We start from the raw sequence: 23,087 nt of genomic DNA on the forward strand, positions 1-23,087 counted from the left end.
TAAAAATCTACTCTTCATCTGTTCAAAGTTCATTATGTGTTTTTCTTTATTTTAATTAGTTTAGAATCAAATACTTCTATTTTTAATTCTTGTTTAGATAGTTAGAATAGTCTAATTTAGTTAATAGTTAATCACAAGTTCTCGTGGGTTCGACATCCGACTTTTAGTCACTTTATTACTTGACGACCGCGTATACTTGCATGTGCTTTTGGCCGCAATAGTCGGCTTGTCTAGTAATGTGATAGGTGCCATCATGATATATTGAGATTTAGGTCGTGACACTTGCTTTTCTACTTTACCATTGATAATAGATAATGAGAGGATGTATAATATAGTTTCTTTTTATCATATAAAAAAGGTTCAATGTATATTTGTGAACCTAATGCTAATCCTATATGTATAGAATATTTAAAAATGACTATGTTTATAGAATCAAGTAAGAGTTAGTATTAAAATAATAATATTTTTACTTTATAACATGTTAGATATACTTAACATTATTAGAAAATTAAGCTATTACTTTTATCATTTTCTATCAACACAAACGTACTATTACATAACAAATGGTAAGAATAAGTTGTAGTATTAATTTTACATACAACAAAAATCAGCATTTTCTTTTTGTAAATTAGGGAATCCGCAGTCTCTAATTTTTGGGTGCGCTTTGGGTAAACTCCGCTCTAATGTAATAATTCACAAACCACATTGAAGAGGTAAATCATACTAGGCAAGCCCCGTACGACGATCTCGATCGAGAAAGCATATGAATATTAGTCTTTGTTTGTGGGAGAATTATATTACAACAATATGTACTAAAATAGATTACCCATAAATATACATAATTTCTTCAAATTACGTTGGTAACTTCATCTTCTTTTAAATGCCAAAAAAAAACAAAGTCTTTTCTTGGTTTTGGATCCCACCAAATATCCCAGATCTAACACATATGGAGTTAATATAGTCATTTCACAAACACCCTCCTATAAAACTCACACCAAATTCTCCTTTCGCCATTTTCTTTCCACTTTCTTATATTCATTAGCAGGTTTAGTAGAGTCTTGCGGAACGGTACGGAGACGTCTATACTTATCTTCGAGAGGCTACCGAACCGATTAGGAAACTTCACTTTCTTGTATTCTTGTCGTGCGGATTTGTTGATTCCGAAAAACTAAACTTCTATTATTCTATTCTCTCACAGATGGTGAGGACACACGCGATCGGATTGGATGGACGGCCACCAGTACCACCAGCTCGGGCCACGAGAGGCCGGGGATGCGGTTGAGGCCGAGGTGCAGCTCGTACAGCAACTAGAGCAGCACATGTGAAGCTACCAGTTGCTCCAGCTCAGGAGTAAATACCAGATGTGGTTGAGATGGTGGGACCAACTCAGGCACCAGTTGTGCCCATTGTGATTCCAGGCTTTCAGGAGGCTTTGGCCCAGATATTGACTGTATGCACTAGCCTTGCTTAGGCGGTCTCGGTTCAGGCCGCACCAACCACTTCTCATGCTGGGGGAAGTGCTCAGACTCCCGCTGCCCGTACTCCAGAGCGGGTGGTTTAGAAACTTCAGACATCGGGGATACTACCAGCCCAACCAGTTGTAGTTTCTTAGGCCCGGGTGGGTCCACCTATGAGTGACGAGGAGCAAAAGAGGCTAGAGCGATTTGGGAGGCTCAAGCCTCCAGCATTCAGTGGGGCTGAGTCAGAGGATGCTCAGGGTTTCTTAGACAGGTGCCAGTGGATCCTTTGCACAACGGGTATTCTAGAGACTAGTGGAGTCTTATTTACTACTTTTTAGCTATCGGGGGTAGCCTTTAGATGGTAGGAGGTCTGTGAGTTGAGCAGGCCAGCCGACACTGCACTATTTACGTGGCATGAGTTCTCAATTCTTCTTAGAGAAGTTTGTTCCACATACCCGCAGGGAGGAGTTGTGTAGGCAGTTTGAGCAGTTACGCCAGGAAGGTATGTCAGTGACCCAGTATAAGATGAGATTTTCAGAGTTGGCTCGTACGCGATATAGTTGGTTCCCATAGAGAGGGAGAGTATTAGGAGGTTCATTAATGGCCTCAACTATGGATTGCGCTTCGTCATGACTCGGGAGAATGCATCAGGTGCTAGGTTCGATGAGGTGGTTGATATTGCTAGGCGTCTAGAGTAGGTTCACAGCCAGGAGCGCGAGGAGAGGGAGGCCAAGAGGCCTCGTGGTTCGGGTGGTTTCAGCGATGTTTCTTCTGGAGGAAAATCCCACCACAACAGTGGTCGCCCTTATAGGCCCACTCAGATGGCTCGTCCGGTTCATCGTAGTGCATTAGCTAGCCATGGTTCATACAGTGCTCTTCTGGGTCAGTCATCTCTCAATGCCCTCCCAGCTCAGAGTTCATCCTGTGCTCCATCAGTTCAGGGTTCATCTGTACCAAGTCCTTCTAGTAGTTATTCTGGTTCTCGGGTTCCTATTCAGTCTCCACCATCATTAGCGGATTGGAGTTGCTTCGAGTGCAGGGAGTTTGGACATGTCTGAAAGCAGTGTCCCTGTCATTTTGGAGGTCTAGTTCAGCAGAGAGGTCATGTTATAACTTATGCACCAGTTACTTCACCACCCGCTCAGCCAGCTCGGGTGGGGCTTAGGCAGATAGAGGTCGCACTAGAAGGGAAGACCGATCAGGTGGCGGTCAGGATCGATGCTATGTTTTTCCCTCTGGACCAGAGGTTGTTGCTTCAAACGCAGTGATCATAGGTATTGTTTCAGTGTGCCACAGGGATGCTTCCATATTATTTGACCCTGGTTCTACCTATTCATATGTATCATTGTATTTTGCTCATTATTTGGATATGCCCTATGAGTCCTTAGTTTAGCCTGTTTATGTATCTACATCGGTGGGAGATTCTATTGTTGTGCACCATGTGTATCGGTTGTGTGTGGTGAACATTGTGGGATTGGAGATGAGATTTGATCTCTTTTTGCTTAGTATGGTTGAATTTGAAGTGATTCTAGGCATGGATTGGTTGTCCCTGTGTCATGCTATTCTGGATTGTCACGCTAAGACCGTGACATTAGTGATGCCTAGGTCACCTAGGATCGAGTGGAGAGGTTCTCTGGACTATGTTTCTAGTAGGGTGATTTCATATCTGAAGGGCCAACGGATGGTTGGGTAGGGGTGTTTGTTATATTTGGCTTTTGTGAGGGATATTGGTGTTGATATTCCTACCATTGTTCTGTTCTGATAGTGTGAGACTTTCCAGATATGTTCCTGCAGACCTGTCGACATACCGCCCGACGGGGACATTGATTTTGGTATTGACTTGGTGCCGGGCATTCAGCCCATTTCTATTCCTCTGTATCGCATGGCACCAGCAAAGTTGAAGGAATTGAAAGAGCAGTTTCAGGTGCTTCTTGATAAGGGGTTCATTAGGCCTAATGTGTCGCCTTAGGGTGCACCAGTTCTATTTGTGAAGAAAAATGATGGTACTATGCGGATGTGCATTAACTATAGGCAGTTGAACAAAGTTACAATTAAGAACAAGTATCATTTATCGCACATTGATGACTTATTTGACCAGCTTCAGGGAGGTAGAGTGTTCTCTAAGATTGATTTAAGGTCTGGGTATCACCAGTTGAAGATTCGGGACTCTGATATTCTAAAGACGGTATTCAGGACCCGCTATGGTCACTACCAGTTCCTTGTGATGTCTTTTGGCTGACCAATGCCCCAGCAACATTCATACATCTGATGAACAGTGTATTCCAACCATATCTTGATTTGTTTGTCATAGTATTTATTGATGATATCATAGTGTACTCACGTAGTCAAGAGGAGCATGTACAATATTTGAGGATTGTACTACAAACATTGAGGAAGGAGAAACTTTATGCTAAATTCTCAATGTGTGAGTTCTGGCTCGATTCGGTGGCGTTCTTAGGGCATATGGTGTCCAGTGAGGGGATCAAGGTAGATCCGAAGAAGATTGAGGTTGTTCAGAGTTGGCCCAGACCGTCCTTAGCTACTGAGATTCAGAGTTTTCTTGGCTTGGCCAGATATTATCGCCACTTTGTGGAGGGTTTCTCGTCCATTGCAGCGCCTTTGACCAGGTTGACCCAGAAGGGTGCTCCATTCAGGTGGTCGGATAAGTGTGAGGAGAGCTTTCAGAAGCTCAAGACTACCTTGACCACAGCTCAAGTTCTAATTTTGCCTTCAACATCAGGTTCTTATACAGTGTATTATGATGCTTCTGGGATTGGTATTGGGTGTGTCTTGATACAGGAGGGTAGAGTGAATGCTTATGCTTCACGACAGTTGAAGCCTCATGAGAAGAACTACCCCGTTCATGATTTAGAGTTGGCAGCTATCGTTTATGCATTGAAGATTTGGAGGCATTATCTATGTGGTGTGTCTTGTGAGTATTTACAGATCATTGGAGTCTTCAGCACTTGTTCAAGCAAAAGGATCTAAATTTGAGGCACATTTCGGGAAGGCCAATATAGTGGCAGATGCCTTGAGTAGAAAGACAGTGAGTATGGGTAGCCTTGCATATATTCTTGTTGGTGAAAGACTGCTTGCATAAGATGTTCAGGCCTTGGCAAATCAGTTAGTGAGGTTAGATATTTCGGAGCCTAGTCCGGTTCTAGCTTGCATAATTTCTAGGATTTCTTTATATGATCGCATAAGAGAGCGTTAGTATGATGACCCATATCTGCTTGTCCTTATGGACACGTTTCAGCACGGTGATGCCAATGAGGTTTCTATTGGAGATGATGGGGTGTTGCGGAAGCATGATCGGATTTGTTTGCCAAATGTGGATGGGTTACGTGAGTTGATTCTTGAGAAGGCCCATAGTTCGCGATATTCCATTCATCCGAGTGCTGCGAAGATGTATCAGAACTTAAGGCAATACTATTGGTGGAGGAGAAAAATATCATGGAGTTTGTAGGTCAGTGCTTGAATTGTCAATAGGTGAAGTACAAGCATCAGAGACCTGGCGGTTTACTTCAGAGACTTGAGATTCCTGAGTGGAAATGGAAGCGTATCACCATGGACTTCGTAGTTGGGCTCCCATGGACTTTGAAGAAATTTGATGTTATATCGGTAATTGTGGACCGGTTGACTAAGTATGCGCACTTCATTCCAGTTGGGACTACCTATTCTTCGGAGCGGTTGGCTGAGATCTATATCCGCGAGATTGTTCTCCTTCACGATGTGGCGATGTCCATTATTTCAGATCGGGGCGCGCATTTCACATTGCAATTTTGGAGAGCAGTGCAGTGACAGTTAGGTACACGAATTGAGTTTAGTACAACATTTCACCCTTAGACGAAAAGACAGTCCGAGCGCACCATTTAGATATTGGAGGATATGTTACGCGATTGTGTCATGGATTTCGGGGGTTCTTGGAATCAGTATCTACCGCTTGCAGAATTTGCCTACAACAACAACTATCAATCGAGTATTCAGATCGCTCCGTATGAGGCCTTGTATGGGAGGCGATGTCGGTCTCCGGTTGGTTGGTTTGAGCTGGGCGAGGCTAAGCTATTGGGTACTGACTTGGTTCATGATGCTCTGGAAAAGGTTAAGTTGATTCAGGATCGGCTTCGCACTGCATAGTCTAGACAGAAGAGTTACACCGATCGAAAGATTCTTGATGTTGCCTATATGGTGGGAGAGAATATATTGCTCAGAGTTTCACCCATGAAGGGTATTATGAGGTTCAGGAAGAAGGGCAAGTTGAACCCTCGGTATATTGGCCCTTTTGAGGTGCTTGCATTGCCACCTAGTCTATCGAGTGTTCACCCACTATTTAATGTTTCCATGCTCCAGAAGTATTTCGGTGATTCTTCTCATATTTTGGACTTCAACACGGTTCAGTTAGATGGGGATTTGACTTATGATGTGGAGCCGGTGACCATTTTGGATCGGCAGGTTCGAAAGGTGAGATCAAAGAATATAACTTCAGTGAAAGTACAATGGAGAGGTCAGCCAGTCGAGGAGGCTACTTGGGAGACTGAGCGGGAGATGTGGAACATCTATCCACACCTATTTGAGGCTCCAAGTATGATTCTAGCCCCGTTCGAGGGCGAACGTTTGTTTAAGAAGGGGAGAATATAACGAGTCGCCCGGTCATTTTGATTATTGTAGCTCGTTCCCCTATTTATTACTTATTTTATGTTCATTTATTGTTATGTGACTTGCAGGGTGGTTGGTTTGGTTCCGGGTATATTTCAGAATGAATTAGAACACTTAGTCCCAAGGTTGGAAGCCTAAGTTGAAAGAGTTGACCGGATATTGACTTATGTGTAAATGATTGCGAAATAGAGTTTTGATGGTTCAGATAGCTCCGTATGATAATTTTGGACTTAGGAGTGTGTCCTGATATTGATTTGGGGGTCCTAGATCATTTTGGCTTGAATTGACGAAAGTTGGAAAGATAAGAAATTTGATCACGAGTTAACTTTGTTATTAATGGGCTTGGATTTTGGTTCCGGAAGTTGGAATAGGTACGTTGTGTCATTTATGACTAGTGTGCAAAATTTGAGGTTAATCAGAGTTGATTTGGTGTGTTTCTCATTGGTTTTAGAAGTTGGAAGTTCAATAGTTCATTAGGCTTGAATTAGGGTGCAGTTTTGTATTTTCGATGTTGTTTGATATGATTTGAGGGTTCGACTAAGTTCGTTTGATGTTTTAAGATGTATTAGTATGTGTGGATGAGGTCTCGGGGGCCTCGGGTGAGATTCAGATTGATTGCGGATTGACTTTGGCCTTGTAGAGTTGCTGAATTGCTGGTGTCTAGTTTCCTTATACGCGTTCGCGAGAGAGGTCTCGCGTTCACGATGTGTATCTCGGTGACTGGTGAAGTCTGTTCTTCGCTTTCGCAAGAAGAATGATGCGTTCGCGATGGTCTTGAGGGTCTGGGCTTCGCGATCGCGAGATGGGACTCACGTTCGCTTAGAAGGATGAGGCATGTGGGGCACCAGACATGTAAGCCTTCGTGTTCGCGAGAGATGGGTCGCGTTCACGTAGGGATTGGTTCAGTGGTCATCGTGTTTGCGAGGAAGGTCTCGCATTTGCGTAAAAGGAATTTGGCACCTGAGGATTTTGTGCTTCGCGAACATGAGGCACTTTCCACATTCGCGAAGAAGGGCAACTGGGTAGTAGTATATTATTTCCAAATCGAGGGTTTTGTTTAATTTTTCATCTTTTGAGCCAGAGACCTTAGTTTTGGGCGATTCTTGAAGAGATTTTCAAGGAGTTGATTGGGGTAAGTGATTCTAACTCGGATTTGATTAATATACATGAATCTATCATTGTTTTTACTATTTAATTAGTGTTTTGGTTTGGAAAATCTGAGGAAATTTGTGAAAAACTTCATAAGCTATATTTTGAGGATTTGAAAGGCGATTTGAGATTGGAATTGAATAATTTTTATATGATTCGACTCGTTATTGAATGATTGTTCGGATTTTGTGAATTTTATTGGGTTTCGAGATGTGGGCCTAGGGTTGACTTTTTGACTTTGGTTAAAGAACTTAGCTTTATCGTATGGAATCGATTCCTATTGCTTATATTGATTGTATTAAGTTGTTTGTGGCTAGATTCGAGTCGTTCGGAAGCCGATTCACGAGGCAAGGGCTTGTTGGAGTTACGATTTGCGCGGTTTGAGGTAAGTAACACTTTTAAACTTGGCACTGAGGGTATGAATCCCGAATTTCGTGTTATATGGTTGATGTTGAGGTGACGCACATGCTAGGTGATTGGCATGTGGGCGTGCACCGCAGTAATTGTGACTCGGTTGATTTTGTGATACTGTATAGTTATCAAATCTTATTGCTATTCATGTAATCCCTACGTGTTAGAGTAATTGAGCTGCGATCCATGTTAGAAATCATGTTTAGGCTATATGCTTATTTTGTTGGGACTTACTGAGGTCATTTTTGCTGTTAGGTTATTTGCTTAAATTGCAATTATGTACTCAGTTACATTCATCATTTGTATATCATATCTCAGTCTCTGTTATCATTTATTGTTACATCATGATATCCTTGTTTGGGCTGATTGGCATGAGATTTGTGAGCCCAAGAGATTGGAGAGATTGATGATTGAGTTGGGGCCTGAGGGGCCGGTTTGTGAGTGATATTTATGGGAACGGGTTGCGCGCCGCAGCAGGATTTATTGACATATTTATGGGATCGGACTGCACGCCGCATCATGCCATGTTAGCTTATATTAGCACTTAGACAGGATCCGCCTCTCCGGAGTCTGACATACCAGCAGTGAGCGCATATACCGTTGAGTGCTGAGTGCCTGAGTGATTGAGAGTGCTGAGCGATTGAGTGTGCTGAGTGATTGAGCGTGCTGAGTGATATTGAGTACTCTAAGAGTGTGAGTACATGAGTTTATTACTGTGTTGCATTACATGTAACATGCATATTTGACATGTAGACATAGAGACGTAACATTCCTTATGCTGGCTATACTTGGGATATTTTATCAGTATTGACCTTAAATTGTTGAACTTGAGAGCATGTCTAAATTTTTGTACTGTGTACGAATTGATTATGGGAATTCTCCGAGTTATTACTGTCATGTATTGTTATTATCTGGATTTGGACTGTGTCTTTCTGAGCTCGTCACTGCTTTCAACCCAAGGTTAGTCCTGTTACTTATTGAGTACACTGGGTCGGTTGTACTCATACTACACTCCGTAATTCTTGTGCAGATCCAGGTACATCTGGACCCGGTGGTTGCTAGACTCGGAGCAGTATCTGCTAGAAGACTATTGAGGTAGCTGTTTTGTCGCCCGCAGACCTCGACTCTCCTTCTTTTCAGTTTTATTTTGTACTGTTCTATCTTTCAAACAGTTGTATTAGAGATTTAGACTGTGTTGACACTAATCAATAGCTCATGTACTCGGTGACACCCGAATTTTGGGAATTTTCTGGTTGAGTCGCAGTTGTTCTTATCAGTTATTTATGAGATTTTTCACTATTAAACTTATTACATCATGCTTTTAATTTAAAATGCGTAATTATTTTGTGATTGTCGACTTGCCTAGTAATGTGATAGGCGCTATCATGATATATTGAGACTTGGCCGGGATACTTGCTTTTCTACTTTACCATTGATAATAGATAACGAGAGGATGTATAGTATAGTTTCTTTTTATCATATAAAAAATAAGGTTCAATGTATATTTGTGAACCTAATGTTAATCCTATATGTATAGAATATTTAAAAATACCATATTTGTAGAATCAAATAAAGTGTTGATATTAACGGAATAATAATAATATTTTTACTTTATAACATGTTAGATATACTTAGCATTATTGGAAAATTACGCTATTACTTTTATCATTTTCTATCAACACATAGGTAATATTACATAATAAATGGTAAGAATAAGTTGTAGTATTAATTTTACATACAACAAAAATGAATATTTTTTTTTTGTAAATTAGGGAACCCGTAGTCCCTAACTTTCGGGTGCGCTCTAGGTAAACTCCGTTCTAATGCAATAGCTCGCAAACCACATTAAAAAGGTAAATCGTAATAGACAAGCTCCGTGCTACGATCTCGACCGAAAAATCATATGAATATTAGTCTTTGTTTGTGGAAGAATTATATTACAACAATACGTACTAAAATAGATTACCCATAAATATACATAATTTCTTCCAAATTACGTTGGTAATTTCATCTTCTTTTAAATGCTAAAAAAACAAAGTCTTCTCTTGGTTTTGGATCCCACCAAATATCCAGATCTAACGCATTTGGGGTTAATATCGTCATTTCACAATCACCCTCCTGTAAAACTCACGCCAAATTCTCCTTTCCCCATTTTCTTCCCACTTTCCATTCACCAAATTCCCCGCGCATCTCTCCTCCGCCGTGCACCACCATTCTCCGCCACCAGTTTCACCACCGCAGTCTCCATTCCACCGCCTCTCAAAATGACGAAACTACCCATCCTCCTCCTCCTTCTACTCTGCCTCTCCTCATTCACCGCCGGCGAAATAAAAAAACTCAAAATCCGATCTGATAACCGGCCCATGATCCTCTTCGAACGGTTCGGGTTCACACACACGGGTCAAACATCAATCTCCGTCTCCTCCGTCTCTGTCATCTCCACCGTAACATCGCCTGACGCTTGGCGTCTCGGATTCTTCCTCTTATCCGAAGAATCCCTAATTCAAGTCCTAATTGAGCTTCAACAAAACCCTAATTTCTGTGTCCTTGATTCAAATTACATTCAACGTCTTTTCACTTTTCGTGATCTTTCTCCTCCGCCTAATTCGTCGTTCGATCTAGCTTACCCTGTAACTTCACCTAATGAATACTCTCTGTTTTTTGCTAATTGTGCACCTGAATCGAAGGTGTCTATGGATGTACGTACTGAGCTTTATAATCTCGATGGCCGTGTTAAAGATTATCTCTCTGCAGGTTTTGTTCGATTACCCTCTATGTATTTTTATTTTTTTATTTTTTGGTCATTTTCTGTTTTTGGATATATACAGATGTATCTTATGTTTGAAGAGTAGGAAATCCATGCATTTGATGAGTTTCCACCGGATACCTGGTACCTTTCACTGGCACAGGTACCAGGTTAGTTTGTCTGCCAAGGCTTAAACAGATGGGAATCACCTTGATAGAAATGTCCTTTTTGTTTTGGTTTGGCGGAAATGTTTTCCAGGAAAATATATTCCTTATGGAATCGTTTTCCGGCATTTTACCTTGAATTGTAAGAACCAAATATTTTCCTTGAGGAGATCGTTCTTCATTGTTTATAACTTGAATTGTGAAAACAAAATATTTTTTTCATGATGAAATTATTTTCGGTTGTTTGGTTACCTTGAATTGTGAAAACCCCCTTTTACAAGAGAAATAGTTTTCATTAACACAGGGAAAATGACTTGGGGAAAGTAATTTCTTCTTGCGGATATCCAAATCTTATTTCTTCTTGCGGATATCCAAATCTTACTTCATATTACTTGTTTCATCAATATTCAAAAGTATCACCAAAACATATCCTTCCGTCTTATTCTTGTACTATTAACATATGGTACTTTTATACCAACCAAACACTGGCAAATGACTTTACGAATAGTCCTTTATAATAAATGCATCTCTAGATAATGATACTTTTACTAACTAATCCTACTCAAATATAATGAATGCTACGCGGCAACCCACATTAGTGGAAATAACAGTGATTCAGCTACCCACTTTGTATTTTCCCTCTGCATATTCAACTAATCATAAATTTGCCCTATTTCTGCAGGTCTTACTCAGTTGCCCACGTTGTACTTTTTGTTTTCCTTGGCTTATTTTGGCTTTCTGGGCGTCTGGGTGTTGGTATGTTTGAAGAATAAGAAATCTGTGCATAGGATTCATGGGCTTATGGCACTTTTGGTTGTAATGAAGGCGTTGAATTTGCTTTTTGCTGCTGAGGATAAGCATTATGTTAAAGTTACTGGGACTGCACATGGATGGGATGTGTTGTTCTACATTTTCCAGTCCATGCGTGTGGTTTTGCTTTTCACTGTTATTGTTTTGATCGGTACTGGGTGGTCGTTCTTGAAACCATTTTTGCAAGAGAGGGAGAAGAAGGTGCTGATGATTGTGATTCCGCTTCAGGTTTTGGCTAATGTGGCTTCGGTTGTGATTGGAGAAACAGGTCCTTTCATTAAGGATTGGGTGACTTGGAATCAGGTCTTTTTGATTGTTGATATTATCTGCTGCTGTGCTATTATTTTCCCCATTGTGTGGTCAATTAGGTCGTTGAGGGAGACTTCCAAGACCGATGGGAAGGCAGCAAGGAACTTGGCAAAGTTAACTCTTTTCAGGCAGTTTTATATTGTGGTGATTGGATACTTGTACTTCACAAGGATCGTGGTTTTTGCCTTGAGGACAATTTCAGCTTATAAGTATCAATGGGTGGCATATTCTGCGGAAGAAATAGTTAGCTTAGCTTTTTACATGGTGATGTTTTACATGTTTAGGCCAGTGGAGAAGAATGAATACTTTGTTCTTGATGATGAGGAAGAAGAGGCTGCAGCATTGGCCCTTCGGGATGAGGAGTTTGAGCTGTGATTTTGAGATCTGTGGCTGCTCTCTCCTGCCATTATACAGTTGTCAGCCTAACACTGCGAGTTTTATTTAAGTGATAGTAGGTTTACCGGGATGAATTACAGTTCACTTTTCTTTTTGGTAGCTTTGGAATCACAAAAGAGGCTTGTAATTTTGGATAATGAAATTCTGATGTAATGTAATTGTTATATAAACCTCATTTCATGTAAATAGTCCCTTATCATGATTTTGTTTCATCTGTCCCTTCTATTCTCTTTCCTTGCCTTCTCTTTCCACTAAGGAGTCAAGAACTGACATGAAGTTGTTAAGAAGTGCATGGTCTTCACACTAAAATTTAACTTAGCCATGCTTATCTTTTCAGGCTGTTGGCTTGGTGGCGGTAATTGTTTATTGTCCATCTCGTTATGTGTTTTTTGTTGTGTCTTATGTTGTTTGAATTATACTCTCGACGACTTTGGGGTGCACTGGAGCGTGCTCATCATAGACTGGGTTTAGTTTTTTCCACTTACATAATCCGTGGTGGCAAGCTGGTTTAACTGAATCCTCTTCATCAAAAAATAATATTGTATATATGTATAAATTAGGATTAAATATTTTAATATACATATTTTATTTGAACCCACTTGACAACTACTATTTTACGACTAAAATTATGTACTTTTAAGATTGAACCCGCTTGCACAAAATCCTGGTCAGTCACTGTACATAACACTACTACATTGATAAAAGGGAAAACTTTGTGTCATGTAAAAAACAAAGTCCTTCCAGGGACATATATGATACGAACAATCGGAATCTAAAATTCACTTATCATTAGATTTGAAATTAGTTACGGTTGCTAAAAATATAGTTCCCTCGATCTCATCCACTACTACACTAACTTCAGCAGTGTCAATATTTTCGTGCTCCTTTTTCTTTTCCTTATACTTTTTTGTTTTCGACTTAAAGCAATCAAACGTATAGTAGCCTTTCTTATAACAATAAACACTAACTTCAGCAATGTCAATTTTTCGTTCCCCTTTTTCTTTTCCTTATACTTTTCGACTTAAAGCAATCAAACATATTGTAGCCTTTCTAATAAAAATAGCAACACTCAAAATTATTGTAGCCTTTCTAATAAAAATAGCAACTCTGTAGTTACCACATGCAAAACCTCATTTGAGAGATATCAAATGATACATGATTTTATCTTTCTGTCTATGACGACAAACTCCTCGTCCGTCATTTCAAATCTCTCAAATGAGGTTTTACGTGAGGTAGCTGCAAAAAGCACAACCAAAGGCATGTGAGAAAAATTAAAAATTATGTACATGAAGAGAACAAATGGCAAATAAACTTTACCTGAAGTAAAAGCTTTACATATCTCATATGGGTAAAGATACATCTATACTCTCACATCTAAACAATTTGATTCCTTCTTATGGATTTGAGTAATATAAATGTTAAAACTAAATATGAAGATAAGTTTGTGTTATAACTTTGTTTCAAGTTTAGCAATTACCCATGTGGCGGAATATATTTACCCGTCCCTACCCATTACCTTTTTTTCCTACCCAGCCAAATGAAGTCAAACCAAGCCAAGCCAATTCAAGCCAAACCAAACCAAATCAAGTCAAACCAAGCCAATTCAAGTGAAGCCAAACCAAACCAAACCAAATCAAGTCAAGCCAAGCCAATTCAAGGAAGCCAAACAAAGTCAAACCAAATCAAGCTAAGCTAAGCCAAATGAATAGAAAAAAAGTTGGAATGGGTAGGTAGGTAGGTAGAGGTAATTAGTTTTAATTGAGTAGGTATATATTGTAAATAGTTTTCAAATGGGTAGGAAAGGATAGTTATTTTAAGCTCAATGGGTATTTTGCATAAATTGCTCTACAAAATCACTCCAGCAAAAAGCTCACATAAGTGTTTCTCAAACCAAACTCTCTTACAAATACTCCCTATTCCAAAAGAAGAAAAGATAAACTCTCGACTCTCAAATCGGTGTTATCGGGTGAACTATCATCTGCCCATTTTATAGCCAAGAGAAAGTAGTTGCTTGGCTAGAAAAGAGCCAGCAACTTTCAAAACAAAAGGGCCACAATGGGCCAACAAAGCAACTACTACAAGGCCAAACGTTGGCCTAATAAAATGTTACTGAGTCGTTGTCCTTTTTTTTTTTTCAATTACCCTGGCTTTTGTGAAGAAAAGCCATGATGCCAGCAGAAAGGCTGCTGCAAACAATGAATAAAACTTAATGAAATATGGGAAGTAGATTGAGATACACTGACTCTTATTCTGGAAGCTGTTCAAGAATTGTCTTCCAATGTTTGGCAGTGATGGGATCAAGTCATTTCGCAGATTCGATAGAACCCAGTAATCCGAGGTTGAACTTTGTATGTATCAACGAATATGTTTAGATAGATTTAGAAATACGTTTCCAGACCCAATGTCGTTACTCAGAATCCACAATATCTAAATCCTGAATTCACCGTTGTGTTTCGGCTGTTTTGGTTTTGCCTACAAAGATGAAACCTGAATTTGAAACTTACAATGTGCCTTCACTGCAAACGTATTTGGCACAATAGACCACAGCTTGATCAGCAGAACCCCGCTAAAAAATAAAATGCAACGTAAAATAAAGTAGAAACCCTCATTTGAAAGGACAGTGTGTTCACATATTTATGTTATTCAAAACAAAATATTGGTAAGACTAGCATTTTGAATTTCATCTCAGCTTTCTCTATAGTAAATGAACATAAAAAGTACTCATTTGAAAGGGACTGAAGCCTGGACATGCAGGCAGATGATCAAAACATTTGTAATTGTCATCTCACATCCTAATAATGCTCACATGGAAATGGAAAGTAGATTATTTTGAAGATGGAGGAGATTACTGAAGAAGTCGAACAGCAATTTGGTTATTAAGAACGAAGCCTCTGTTCTTCGTAATAAATGCGTGTGTGGCTAAAGCCTGCGAAGGGAACTGCACAAGGGCCACTCTAGCTGGTGGTCTGCAACAAATAAACCAAAACTCCATCTTATAAGGAACAGAGAACACATCACAGTTAAAAGAGCCAGCGAGATGTGAGTGGTAAAGCTTCTATACCTATCAAAACCTCGTTGTTGTCTGGCGAATATTTGGATTGATGATCCATCATACTGGCAACCAGAAAGAAAACGTTCCACATCATCCGCCAGTGCATTCCGTGGGATCCCTTGCAATAAAATCTGAAAAAGCCAACAACCATCAATAGATTTTTTGCTTCAAAGCCCTTTTGTACTACTATTAGAAATGAATGAATCGAATATCCATCTTTAATTTATCATCAATCTCATTGCATTCAGAAAGAAAGAAAAGTTCATTGGTATTTTTTTTTTATTAAACTACTGTGTGGAACAGCTTGGGCCCACCTCGACTACTCCACTAGGTACTTGTTACTTTCCACCAGCACATGTATTAACTCCGCTCACTAATGCTTAGGCGGATGAGAAAAAATCACCTTGTGTTTTTTCCCGGTTTTTATTTGTCATCAGCCCTTCCACCACCATCTACCACACTCCTACACGCCAAAAAGTAAAAGACAACCAGAAAGAATGATGAAGACAGTTAACACCAAAGACCCACTTACAGTTTTTCCATCATAGTGTGGCAAAGCGTCCCACTGCTGACGATCAGCCTACAATCAGAAAGGTAAAGAAATGATGATTCTGCATGCAAACCTCCAGAGATTAATAATCAACCAGATGTATGTTCGAAACAGTACCCTCTCCATTCTGAACAAGCGACTCGTCCGAACAACTGCCCTCAGTGAAGCGTCATAAGCATTCCGAGTACGGAACTGAATCATCCTATTCGAGAGATATAATAGGGAACAGAGACGTAATAAGCATTTTCTTCTTTGATACGCAAGCAATAGGCATCCATTAATTGAATATTTTAAGTAATTTATCAAAAATATATATTAAGTGCTTAGACAAGAAAAATAAAACTACTTCTCGTACAAACAAACAAACAACTAATACCATAAAAATGCATACATGAAATGGATGCCTATTGCTTGCGTATATTAACTAATACCATAAAAATGCATACATGAAAGGAGTCAAAGGTTGGTAAATTCTTCACATGAAGCGCAACTCACAAAAAGGTAAAAGGACAAACAAACAAAAACAACAACTTCAAAAGCTACTGGTGGAAAAAGAAACAACTCTGATAAGAAACATCCCAAGGAAACTGGTATAAACTAAGGAGTAATCTATTACCCACATTGACTAACTATTGGTAGTGTAATCCAGATTAACTCAGCAAGCTATTAGCCAATACTACCTTAAAAATCATTTAAAAAATTAAAGCAAGACATTCAATATGATAACAAACTGGTGGTCATTTGATTGGTAAACAAGTTATACCAGGATTACAATACGCGAATTAAATAACATGATTATTTAGTAGAGATACTTCTAACGATACACGTTTCGTTCATTGGACTAGAAATGGATATATAGGGTATAATATAAAACATGTGTTCAGTTTTACACTAGATAAATTGGGAAAAATGTTTATTTCCAATTTCATCCTTGAATTTTTTAAAGGACTTTGGGAGAAGAGTTTTGGAGAAAACATCTTTGTTATTTTGGTGTTTTATCCCGGGAATAGTAATCCCCGGATTGTTACCCACATTGCATGTGGTATAAAAAAACACCACAATTATGATATAAATCCCTGGATTGTTAATTCTGGAATAAGAAATTCAACCAAACACGAGATAAAATAATCTCGTACGTTCTCCGAGATTGTTATCCATTATCCAACAAACCAACGACCCATAGGTTTTTATATAAGTAAAAATAAAATATTTTATTCATAAGAACATCCTCCAACATTAAGATAGTGTTGGATTATAAATAAGTATTCAAGGAAAGTTTATTACAAGAAGGAACCATTTCTCACCCAAGCCTACCTATCCAATGTATTCGAGGGAGAGGCTAGAACTGAAAAAGACCAGGTTCCACACATATGAGACAGGCAGAAGGTATAGGTTGAGCAGTTTCTTGAAGAGCAAATTCATCTTATAGTCATCTTCTTTGTTCGAAAAATGCACAATGGAAAGGGATGTTAGTCAGCGCGACGAAGTTGTAGCCCCAAAAAAAAAGATCCAGAGTACTTCCTCACCTAACATGGCCCAGTGGAATGCTCGAGTTTAGCTTCTCCATCTCATGTAAACGGCTAGGGCCGGCCGACTGGTAGATCCAAAAGGATCTAGTCATAAGCCTAGTCGGATATCGTTTGTCCAGAAACAAAACAAAAACAAAGTTGATTTTTAATAGTAGTTCATGAGAACTTGAATTCACACGTTCTAGCGTGCATTACACCAACAGGTCCCACCACCGACTCTAGCACTCTAGCTGAGAAGTTGAGTCACCTTTCTTTTTTCAAAGAAATAAAACAGAATAAAGAATGAGATAGTCTATATCTAGCAACGACCATAGGATCACTCTATGAATAGGTCAATTCTCTTTCACATAATAGTATGACTCCAAATATTGCTTTGGACATAAAAGTATAGTATTCATCATTAGGTTTTACTAGCCTTAACACTCTTAGTTATTCATCATTAGCTTTTGACGTAATAGTATGACTCCAAATATTGCTACCAAATGATAAAGATTTCCTTTACAAAGAACCCACATCTTGCCAAGGTTTTATACTATGATCCTTACATAAAATTATCGATTGTATCTAAGTATATAATATTTGGCAAAGTCTGTAAAGGGGATAATAATTTATTCTTGACATGCATTTCATAGAGCTTTTAATAGGGTATGAAAAACAAACCTTTCTCTTTCATACTCAACAATCCCAAAACAATTTTCATATATTGGTAGGCATTAGTAATGTTCCTAATAGCTATGACCTGAATATTCTTTTTGATAAATTAGCTAAGACATGAATATTTCAAGGATTTTTCCAGAATGTTGGTTGCCTGGTCTGAGTGAAGTCAAACAATCAGAAATCGAAACCCAACATTTTTTATTTTTACAACAGAGGTGTTCAAAGCTAAGGAAGTCCAAATTAGAAATCAAATCCACAGTATTTATATGAAATGGACAAAAGCTAGGAAAGTCCATATCAACGGTCCATTCTTGTGCATAAAAATTCAGAATCATTATTCTCCGTAGATGAAATTGATCCATCACATTTTTGGCTCGATATGACATAGCCCAAGAAATAAATCTGTGAACCTCTGTTAGATCAAAGTGGACAACACATACATGGGTTTGGGTTGAGAGAAAAACCGACACATTGCATTTTGAATATGACTACTAAAATATGCTATTAGAAACATTTTACTGGATATATTAAACTGCTATTGTGCATCAATATATATTTGATCAATAATATTAGTGCAGATCAGTGGTTTAATCTGTGTCTGATTTCAGTGGTTAATTTCTAAAACATAGCCTATGTTACCCTCTAATATAAGATAACAGATAAAATCACTAATGTGCATTAAAAAAAGCAAAATGATATGGATCGGTATCTTTAATTCTCACATGCATCTTCCGAAATTAATTAAATTTGACCTCAATTAAAACTGACAAATTGTCCTAATATCAAATCATTAATTTCCACAAACAATGATTTTAGATGGCATGGAAAAGATCTTTTTATTTTTTGTATATCTCTCATAAAATTTGTGCTTTGCCGGGAATTAAAAATTTTGAACCTAAGAATGATGGGTAACTTTAACGAATCTTGTTATTTGGAAGTAGAAAGAAAGTTAAGCGAAGAAAAGGTTTTGGATCAAAGAAAGAGAGAGAGAGAGAGATTGAAGGAAGAATGGTGGTGGTTGTTGAGGGAGACGGATGGAGCGAGGAGGGAGAGAGAAAACATGGGATAAAAATCTTTATTTTTATATATGAGAAGGATTTTTGGAGAAGGAATCGAATGATTTGAGTCAATTGCAGCTCATGTGTAAAGAGGCTGTATTTTTTGGATTTGCTTTTGGCTTTCACGTGCTCTGGTCCAATTGTGCGCACTTTCTTTGCCATGTCAACAGTTAGGGTGGTTATAGATACACTTTGGACAAGAACATGGGGTATTGGGACCCTGAAAATTTTGTGTAGTTGAAAAATGGGACAAATTTGAGGGGGTCAGTATGTATTATCCCAGGATTAAATTATAGTTGCATTATTTCAAAATAGAGGCAAGCGTTGATGAGATGTTGCATGCACGGGTGCGGCCTAGTGGCCAATGGAGTGGGTGAGAACCATGAGGTCTCGGGTTCAAATCCCAGCGAAGGCAAAAAATACTAGGTGATTTTTTCCCATCTATCCAAACCTTGGTGGATAGAATTACCTGGTACTTGTTGTTGGTGGGAGATTTCAGGTATCCCATGGAATTAGTCGAGGTGCGCGCAAGCTGGCCCGGACACCATGGTTATAAAAAAGAAACAATGAGATGCCCACAATAGTACCTAATACAGATACATGTAACTATATCCACTAAAACTTAGGAAGATGAAGAAATCACCAAGCGTTTTTGCAGGGACTAGAATCCTGATTTCCCATGGCAAAAAATACTAGGTGATTTTTTCCCATCTATCCAAGTCTTGGTGGATAGAATTACCTGGTACTTGTTGTTGGTGGGAGATTTCAGGTATCCCATGGAATTAGTCGAGGTGCGCGCAAGCTGGCCCGGACACCATGGTTATAAAAAAGAAACAATGAGATGCCCACAATAGTACCTAATACAGATACATGTAACTATATCCACTAAAACTTAGGAAGATGAAGAAATCACCAAGCGTTTTTGCAGGGACTAGAATCCTGATTTCCCATGAACCATTTTAGCTTCATTGACAACCAAGCCACACCCTTGGATGCTCAGAAATCAAAACCATAGCGATATGATCTATTTCCTTATAGATATTGTTAAACCTTATATCATAAAAGAATAAACTTACACAGCAACTGGAGCATAGTTCGCGTTGTACTCAAATCTAACGTCATCTAGGCTCAAATTAGAAGCCCCTAACATGCTAATAATGTCACTCTTCCTTGTATGCCTTCCGATGCCATAGATTCTCCCATAAACCAAACCTGAGAAATAGAAAGACCAAGATCCTGGATCAATCTCATATGAGATTACATTTCCATAAGCATATGGCATGAATAAAGATGCAAGACTGCTGTTACTACCCTGCAAAAGCAGTGTAATGTAAAATAATTCCTGCCCTTGCTAAAACCCTATAACTTTTAATCGTTGATATCTGCCTCCAATTCCATCTATGTGAGCTCTGTGAAACATAACTAGACCAAACTTGGAACTTGGATAAAGGAAGGGATTACAGTAGGGTGATGGTTAGCATAAAAATTGCCAAATTAGGATAGGACAGTGACCTTGTAGGAATGCGAGCGACAAGGATACAAATTATTAGTATAGCCAACCCCAGTTACCCCAACTAATCTGGATTGAGGTACAGCTGATTGATGATTATTGCCTCCCTCCACTCAAGTGTTAAATTCACAATCGATTAACAAAACTAAATCCAACAAAATATTTTCAGACATGAGTTTCTATAATCTGAAGGTGTTTAACACGTCAAATAGTTATACCTTGTAGCAAATTAGCAATTCTCAAACAATAAGCAAGCAGCAAAAGCCCTAAACCCTAAATCACTGAAGTATGAGAAAAGACAGGTCAACTTATCAAGACTGAGCTAGGGTACAAATAAGCACAAGGGTAGCCACATTTTTTGTACTATCCATATACAATCTAATAACTAATACAAATCCTTCATAACCACTTAACAATAATTTCAAAATTCTCAAGTATTTAACAGGGCAACTGTCATCCACTAGCAAATTGAAAATGCTCCAATAATAAGAACAGCCAAAACTTTAAAACCTAAACCCTGAAATATTTGAAAAAATGATATGTAAATGAACAAGACTACGTAAGAGCACAAATAAGCAAAAGGGTATCCATAATTTTCTTGTAATATGCATATCAATCTACAAACCATTAAAACACCCATTTTATAAACAGAAAAGAGTGAATTTTAAAAATAAATAACAGCAAGAAAAAAAAATTATTAACTATTTGAAAGATTTACGGGTACCAGTAGATGGGTTTTGGAGGAATGTATCAAAGGAGTTGTCCTGCTGAGGAGTTTCCATTTGGGTTGATAACTGTCTGCTGAGGGACAACGTGAGCCCTTGATTTTGAAGACCCATTTGAATCGGACGGTTCGATTTAGTCACAGCTCTCAATAAACCCATCATCTTAGAATTCTGAAGCTAAAATGTTTAGTGTAAAAGAGTGAAGTTTCGGCTAAGGCAATGAAGAAGCAGAGTAAACAATGGCTGCGAGGGGAGAAAATGACAAAAATGGTACTTTATGTTCCGGTTAGGTTCAGAGTAGTACTCAAGGAGTCCAAAACCTAAATGTGGTTCTCTACGGAAATAAGTGTAAAAAAAAAGAAAAGAGTTACTTATATATAACGCTCTTTTAAATAGCGCTATACATTAACGGACGTTTTGAAAGTTAAGTTATAGCGCTCTTTAAAAAAGCGTTATACATCTATAACGTTGTTATTAAAGGTGTTATATGTATAGCGCTTTTTTAAAGAGCGTTATACTTGTTTTGTGGGGCCACCAATAAGTCTCCTGCATTTAACTGACATAACAATAATTCAAATGGGTATAGCGCCCTTTAAAAGAGCGCTATACCTAAAAAAAAATCAGCCCCCGAGCTAGGCATTGCCTTATTTAAAGGCGTTAGGATTTTTCAAAAATATTCGTAACTCTTGTTAAATTTTTCTTCTTGTTAAATTCTCAAGCATTTTTTTCATAATGTCTGAAGAGCGAAAATTAAGGGTTTCGTTATATTTGGGGGTGAGGTTGTGGTGGCAAATAGCTATAGTTTATCTCCGCAGTGTCATGTTAAGTTGCCACTTACAACGGAGTATGATACATTGGTATCGTTGTTATGTAAAAATATGAGTGTGAGGAAACGTTTAGTGAACCTTAAAGTAACCGGAAGATATCCGTATTCCGTCACTCCGCAAGGGGTTGCTTGTTACGTTGAGTTTAACATTGACGATGATGAAACTTTGAGGGATTTTTTTAGGACTCCGGGTGAATACCGGGAATTTCTTGTGATAAAAATGTTGGAAATGTACGTCAAGGTCGAAGACGTTCGCAATAATGAGGTTGAGCATAGTAGGGATAAACCTCAGTCGTCAGGTGGTTATTCTGGAGCAGTTTTTGCCGGACAGGTTCCGGCTGAAAGAGTTTGGCCTCATTTAAACTTATCACCACGGGCGAATGAAGAGCGAGAAAATAATTTCTCTCATGTTTTACATAATCCACAAGACGAGTGGTAAACTTCATTTTTTCTTAGTGTTACGATGTATATTTTTGTTGTATTGAATTTGTATTAACACTCATATATTCCACATGGGGTACCGGCCAGATATAACTTTTACAAGTTATGAACCCACGCCCAGTTGGAATATGCGTAGTTCTGGTGTGTTGGATCATGGTGGTCCATCCGGGAGTCATTACCAATATGATAATGTCCATCAAGGAATGTCAACACATCACGACTTGTAAGTGAAGTGATACAGCTATATGGAAAGTATTTATTAATTTGAGTAGCTTATTATTTTATTGTTTGTGCAGTGAAAACGAGCAAGTTGAACCACATGTCCTGACTCAATTGCCCGAAGACGACATATTAAATCGGGATCTGGCAGATACACAGAGTGAGGAAGAGAACAGTGATTATGACAACAATGCCGATGATTCCGGAGACGACACACCCTTCCCTCGTGAGGATGGTGATGAGGAGGAAGGGAATGAAGGACCTGATTTGAAGAGGGAGTATGCTCCACCCCCCTTTAGACCAAGAGTGTGCGAGTTCCAAGTGCCGTTACATTCAAGGAAGATTCTCTACCTTGATCATTTGCCAAGTATGCCGGTTGTGGATACTCTCACAAGGGATTTTGATAAAATTCGGACAAC

The 23,087-nt window shown here is 38.8% G+C and overlaps 2 protein-coding genes across 2 annotated transcripts; one reads left to right on the plus strand and one right to left on the minus strand.

The window, feature by feature from the left end:
* The first annotated feature begins 9,716 nt into the window (after nt 1-9,716).
* LOC104094780 (protein CANDIDATE G-PROTEIN COUPLED RECEPTOR 7-like) lies at nt 9,717-12,313 on the plus strand. Its single transcript, XM_009600775.3, has 2 exons — nt 9,717-10,430; nt 11,269-12,313. The coding sequence occupies exons 1-2, from the start codon at nt 9,941-9,943 to the stop codon at nt 12,078-12,080; spliced, it is 1,302 nt and encodes a 433-aa protein (XP_009599070.2). The 5' UTR covers nt 9,717-9,940; the 3' UTR covers nt 12,081-12,313.
* A 2,379-nt stretch (nt 12,314-14,692) lies between these two features.
* Nucleotides 14,693-21,523, minus strand: LOC104094779 (uncharacterized). Its single transcript, XM_009600774.3, has 6 exons — nt 21,182-21,523; nt 20,024-20,159; nt 15,821-15,905; nt 15,686-15,733; nt 15,163-15,284; nt 14,693-15,067 (listed from the first exon to the last, which is right to left on the minus strand). Exons 1-6 carry the CDS (start codon nt 21,342-21,344, stop codon nt 14,947-14,949), a joined length of 675 nt encoding a protein of 224 aa, XP_009599069.1. The 5' UTR covers nt 21,345-21,523; the 3' UTR covers nt 14,693-14,946.
* Between the last annotated feature and the right edge of the window lie 1,564 nt (nt 21,524-23,087).

The sequence above is a fragment of the Nicotiana tomentosiformis genome, chromosome 7 (assembly GCF_000390325.3).
Source record: "Nicotiana tomentosiformis chromosome 7, ASM39032v3, whole genome shotgun sequence".
NCBI lineage: Eukaryota > Viridiplantae > Streptophyta > Magnoliopsida > Solanales > Solanaceae > Nicotiana > Nicotiana tomentosiformis.

What these genes read in the sequence shown, in the direction of transcription:
- LOC104094780 (XM_009600775.3), top strand. Translation starts at nt 9,941, where the DNA reads ATGACGAAACTACCCATCCTCCTCCTCCTTCTACTCTGCCTCTCCTCA. An exon ending in TAAAGATTATCTCTCTGCAG is followed by an intron (nt 10,431 to 11,268) that starts GTTTTGTTCGAT and finishes CTATTTCTGCAG; the next exon opens with GTCTTACTCAGTTGCCCACG.
- LOC104094779 (XM_009600774.3), bottom strand. Translation starts at nt 21,344, where the DNA reads ATGATGGGTTTATTGAGAGCTGTGACTAAATCGAACCGTCCGATTCAA. An exon ending in AACTATGCTCCAGTTGCTGT is followed by an intron (nt 15,906 to 20,023) that starts GTAAGTTTATTC and finishes TCTCTCGAATAG; the next exon opens with GATGATTCAGTTCCGTACTC. An exon ending in CAACAACGAGGTTTTGATAG is followed by an intron (nt 15,068 to 15,162) that starts GTATAGAAGCTT and finishes TATTTGTTGCAG; the next exon opens with ACCACCAGCTAGAGTGGCCC.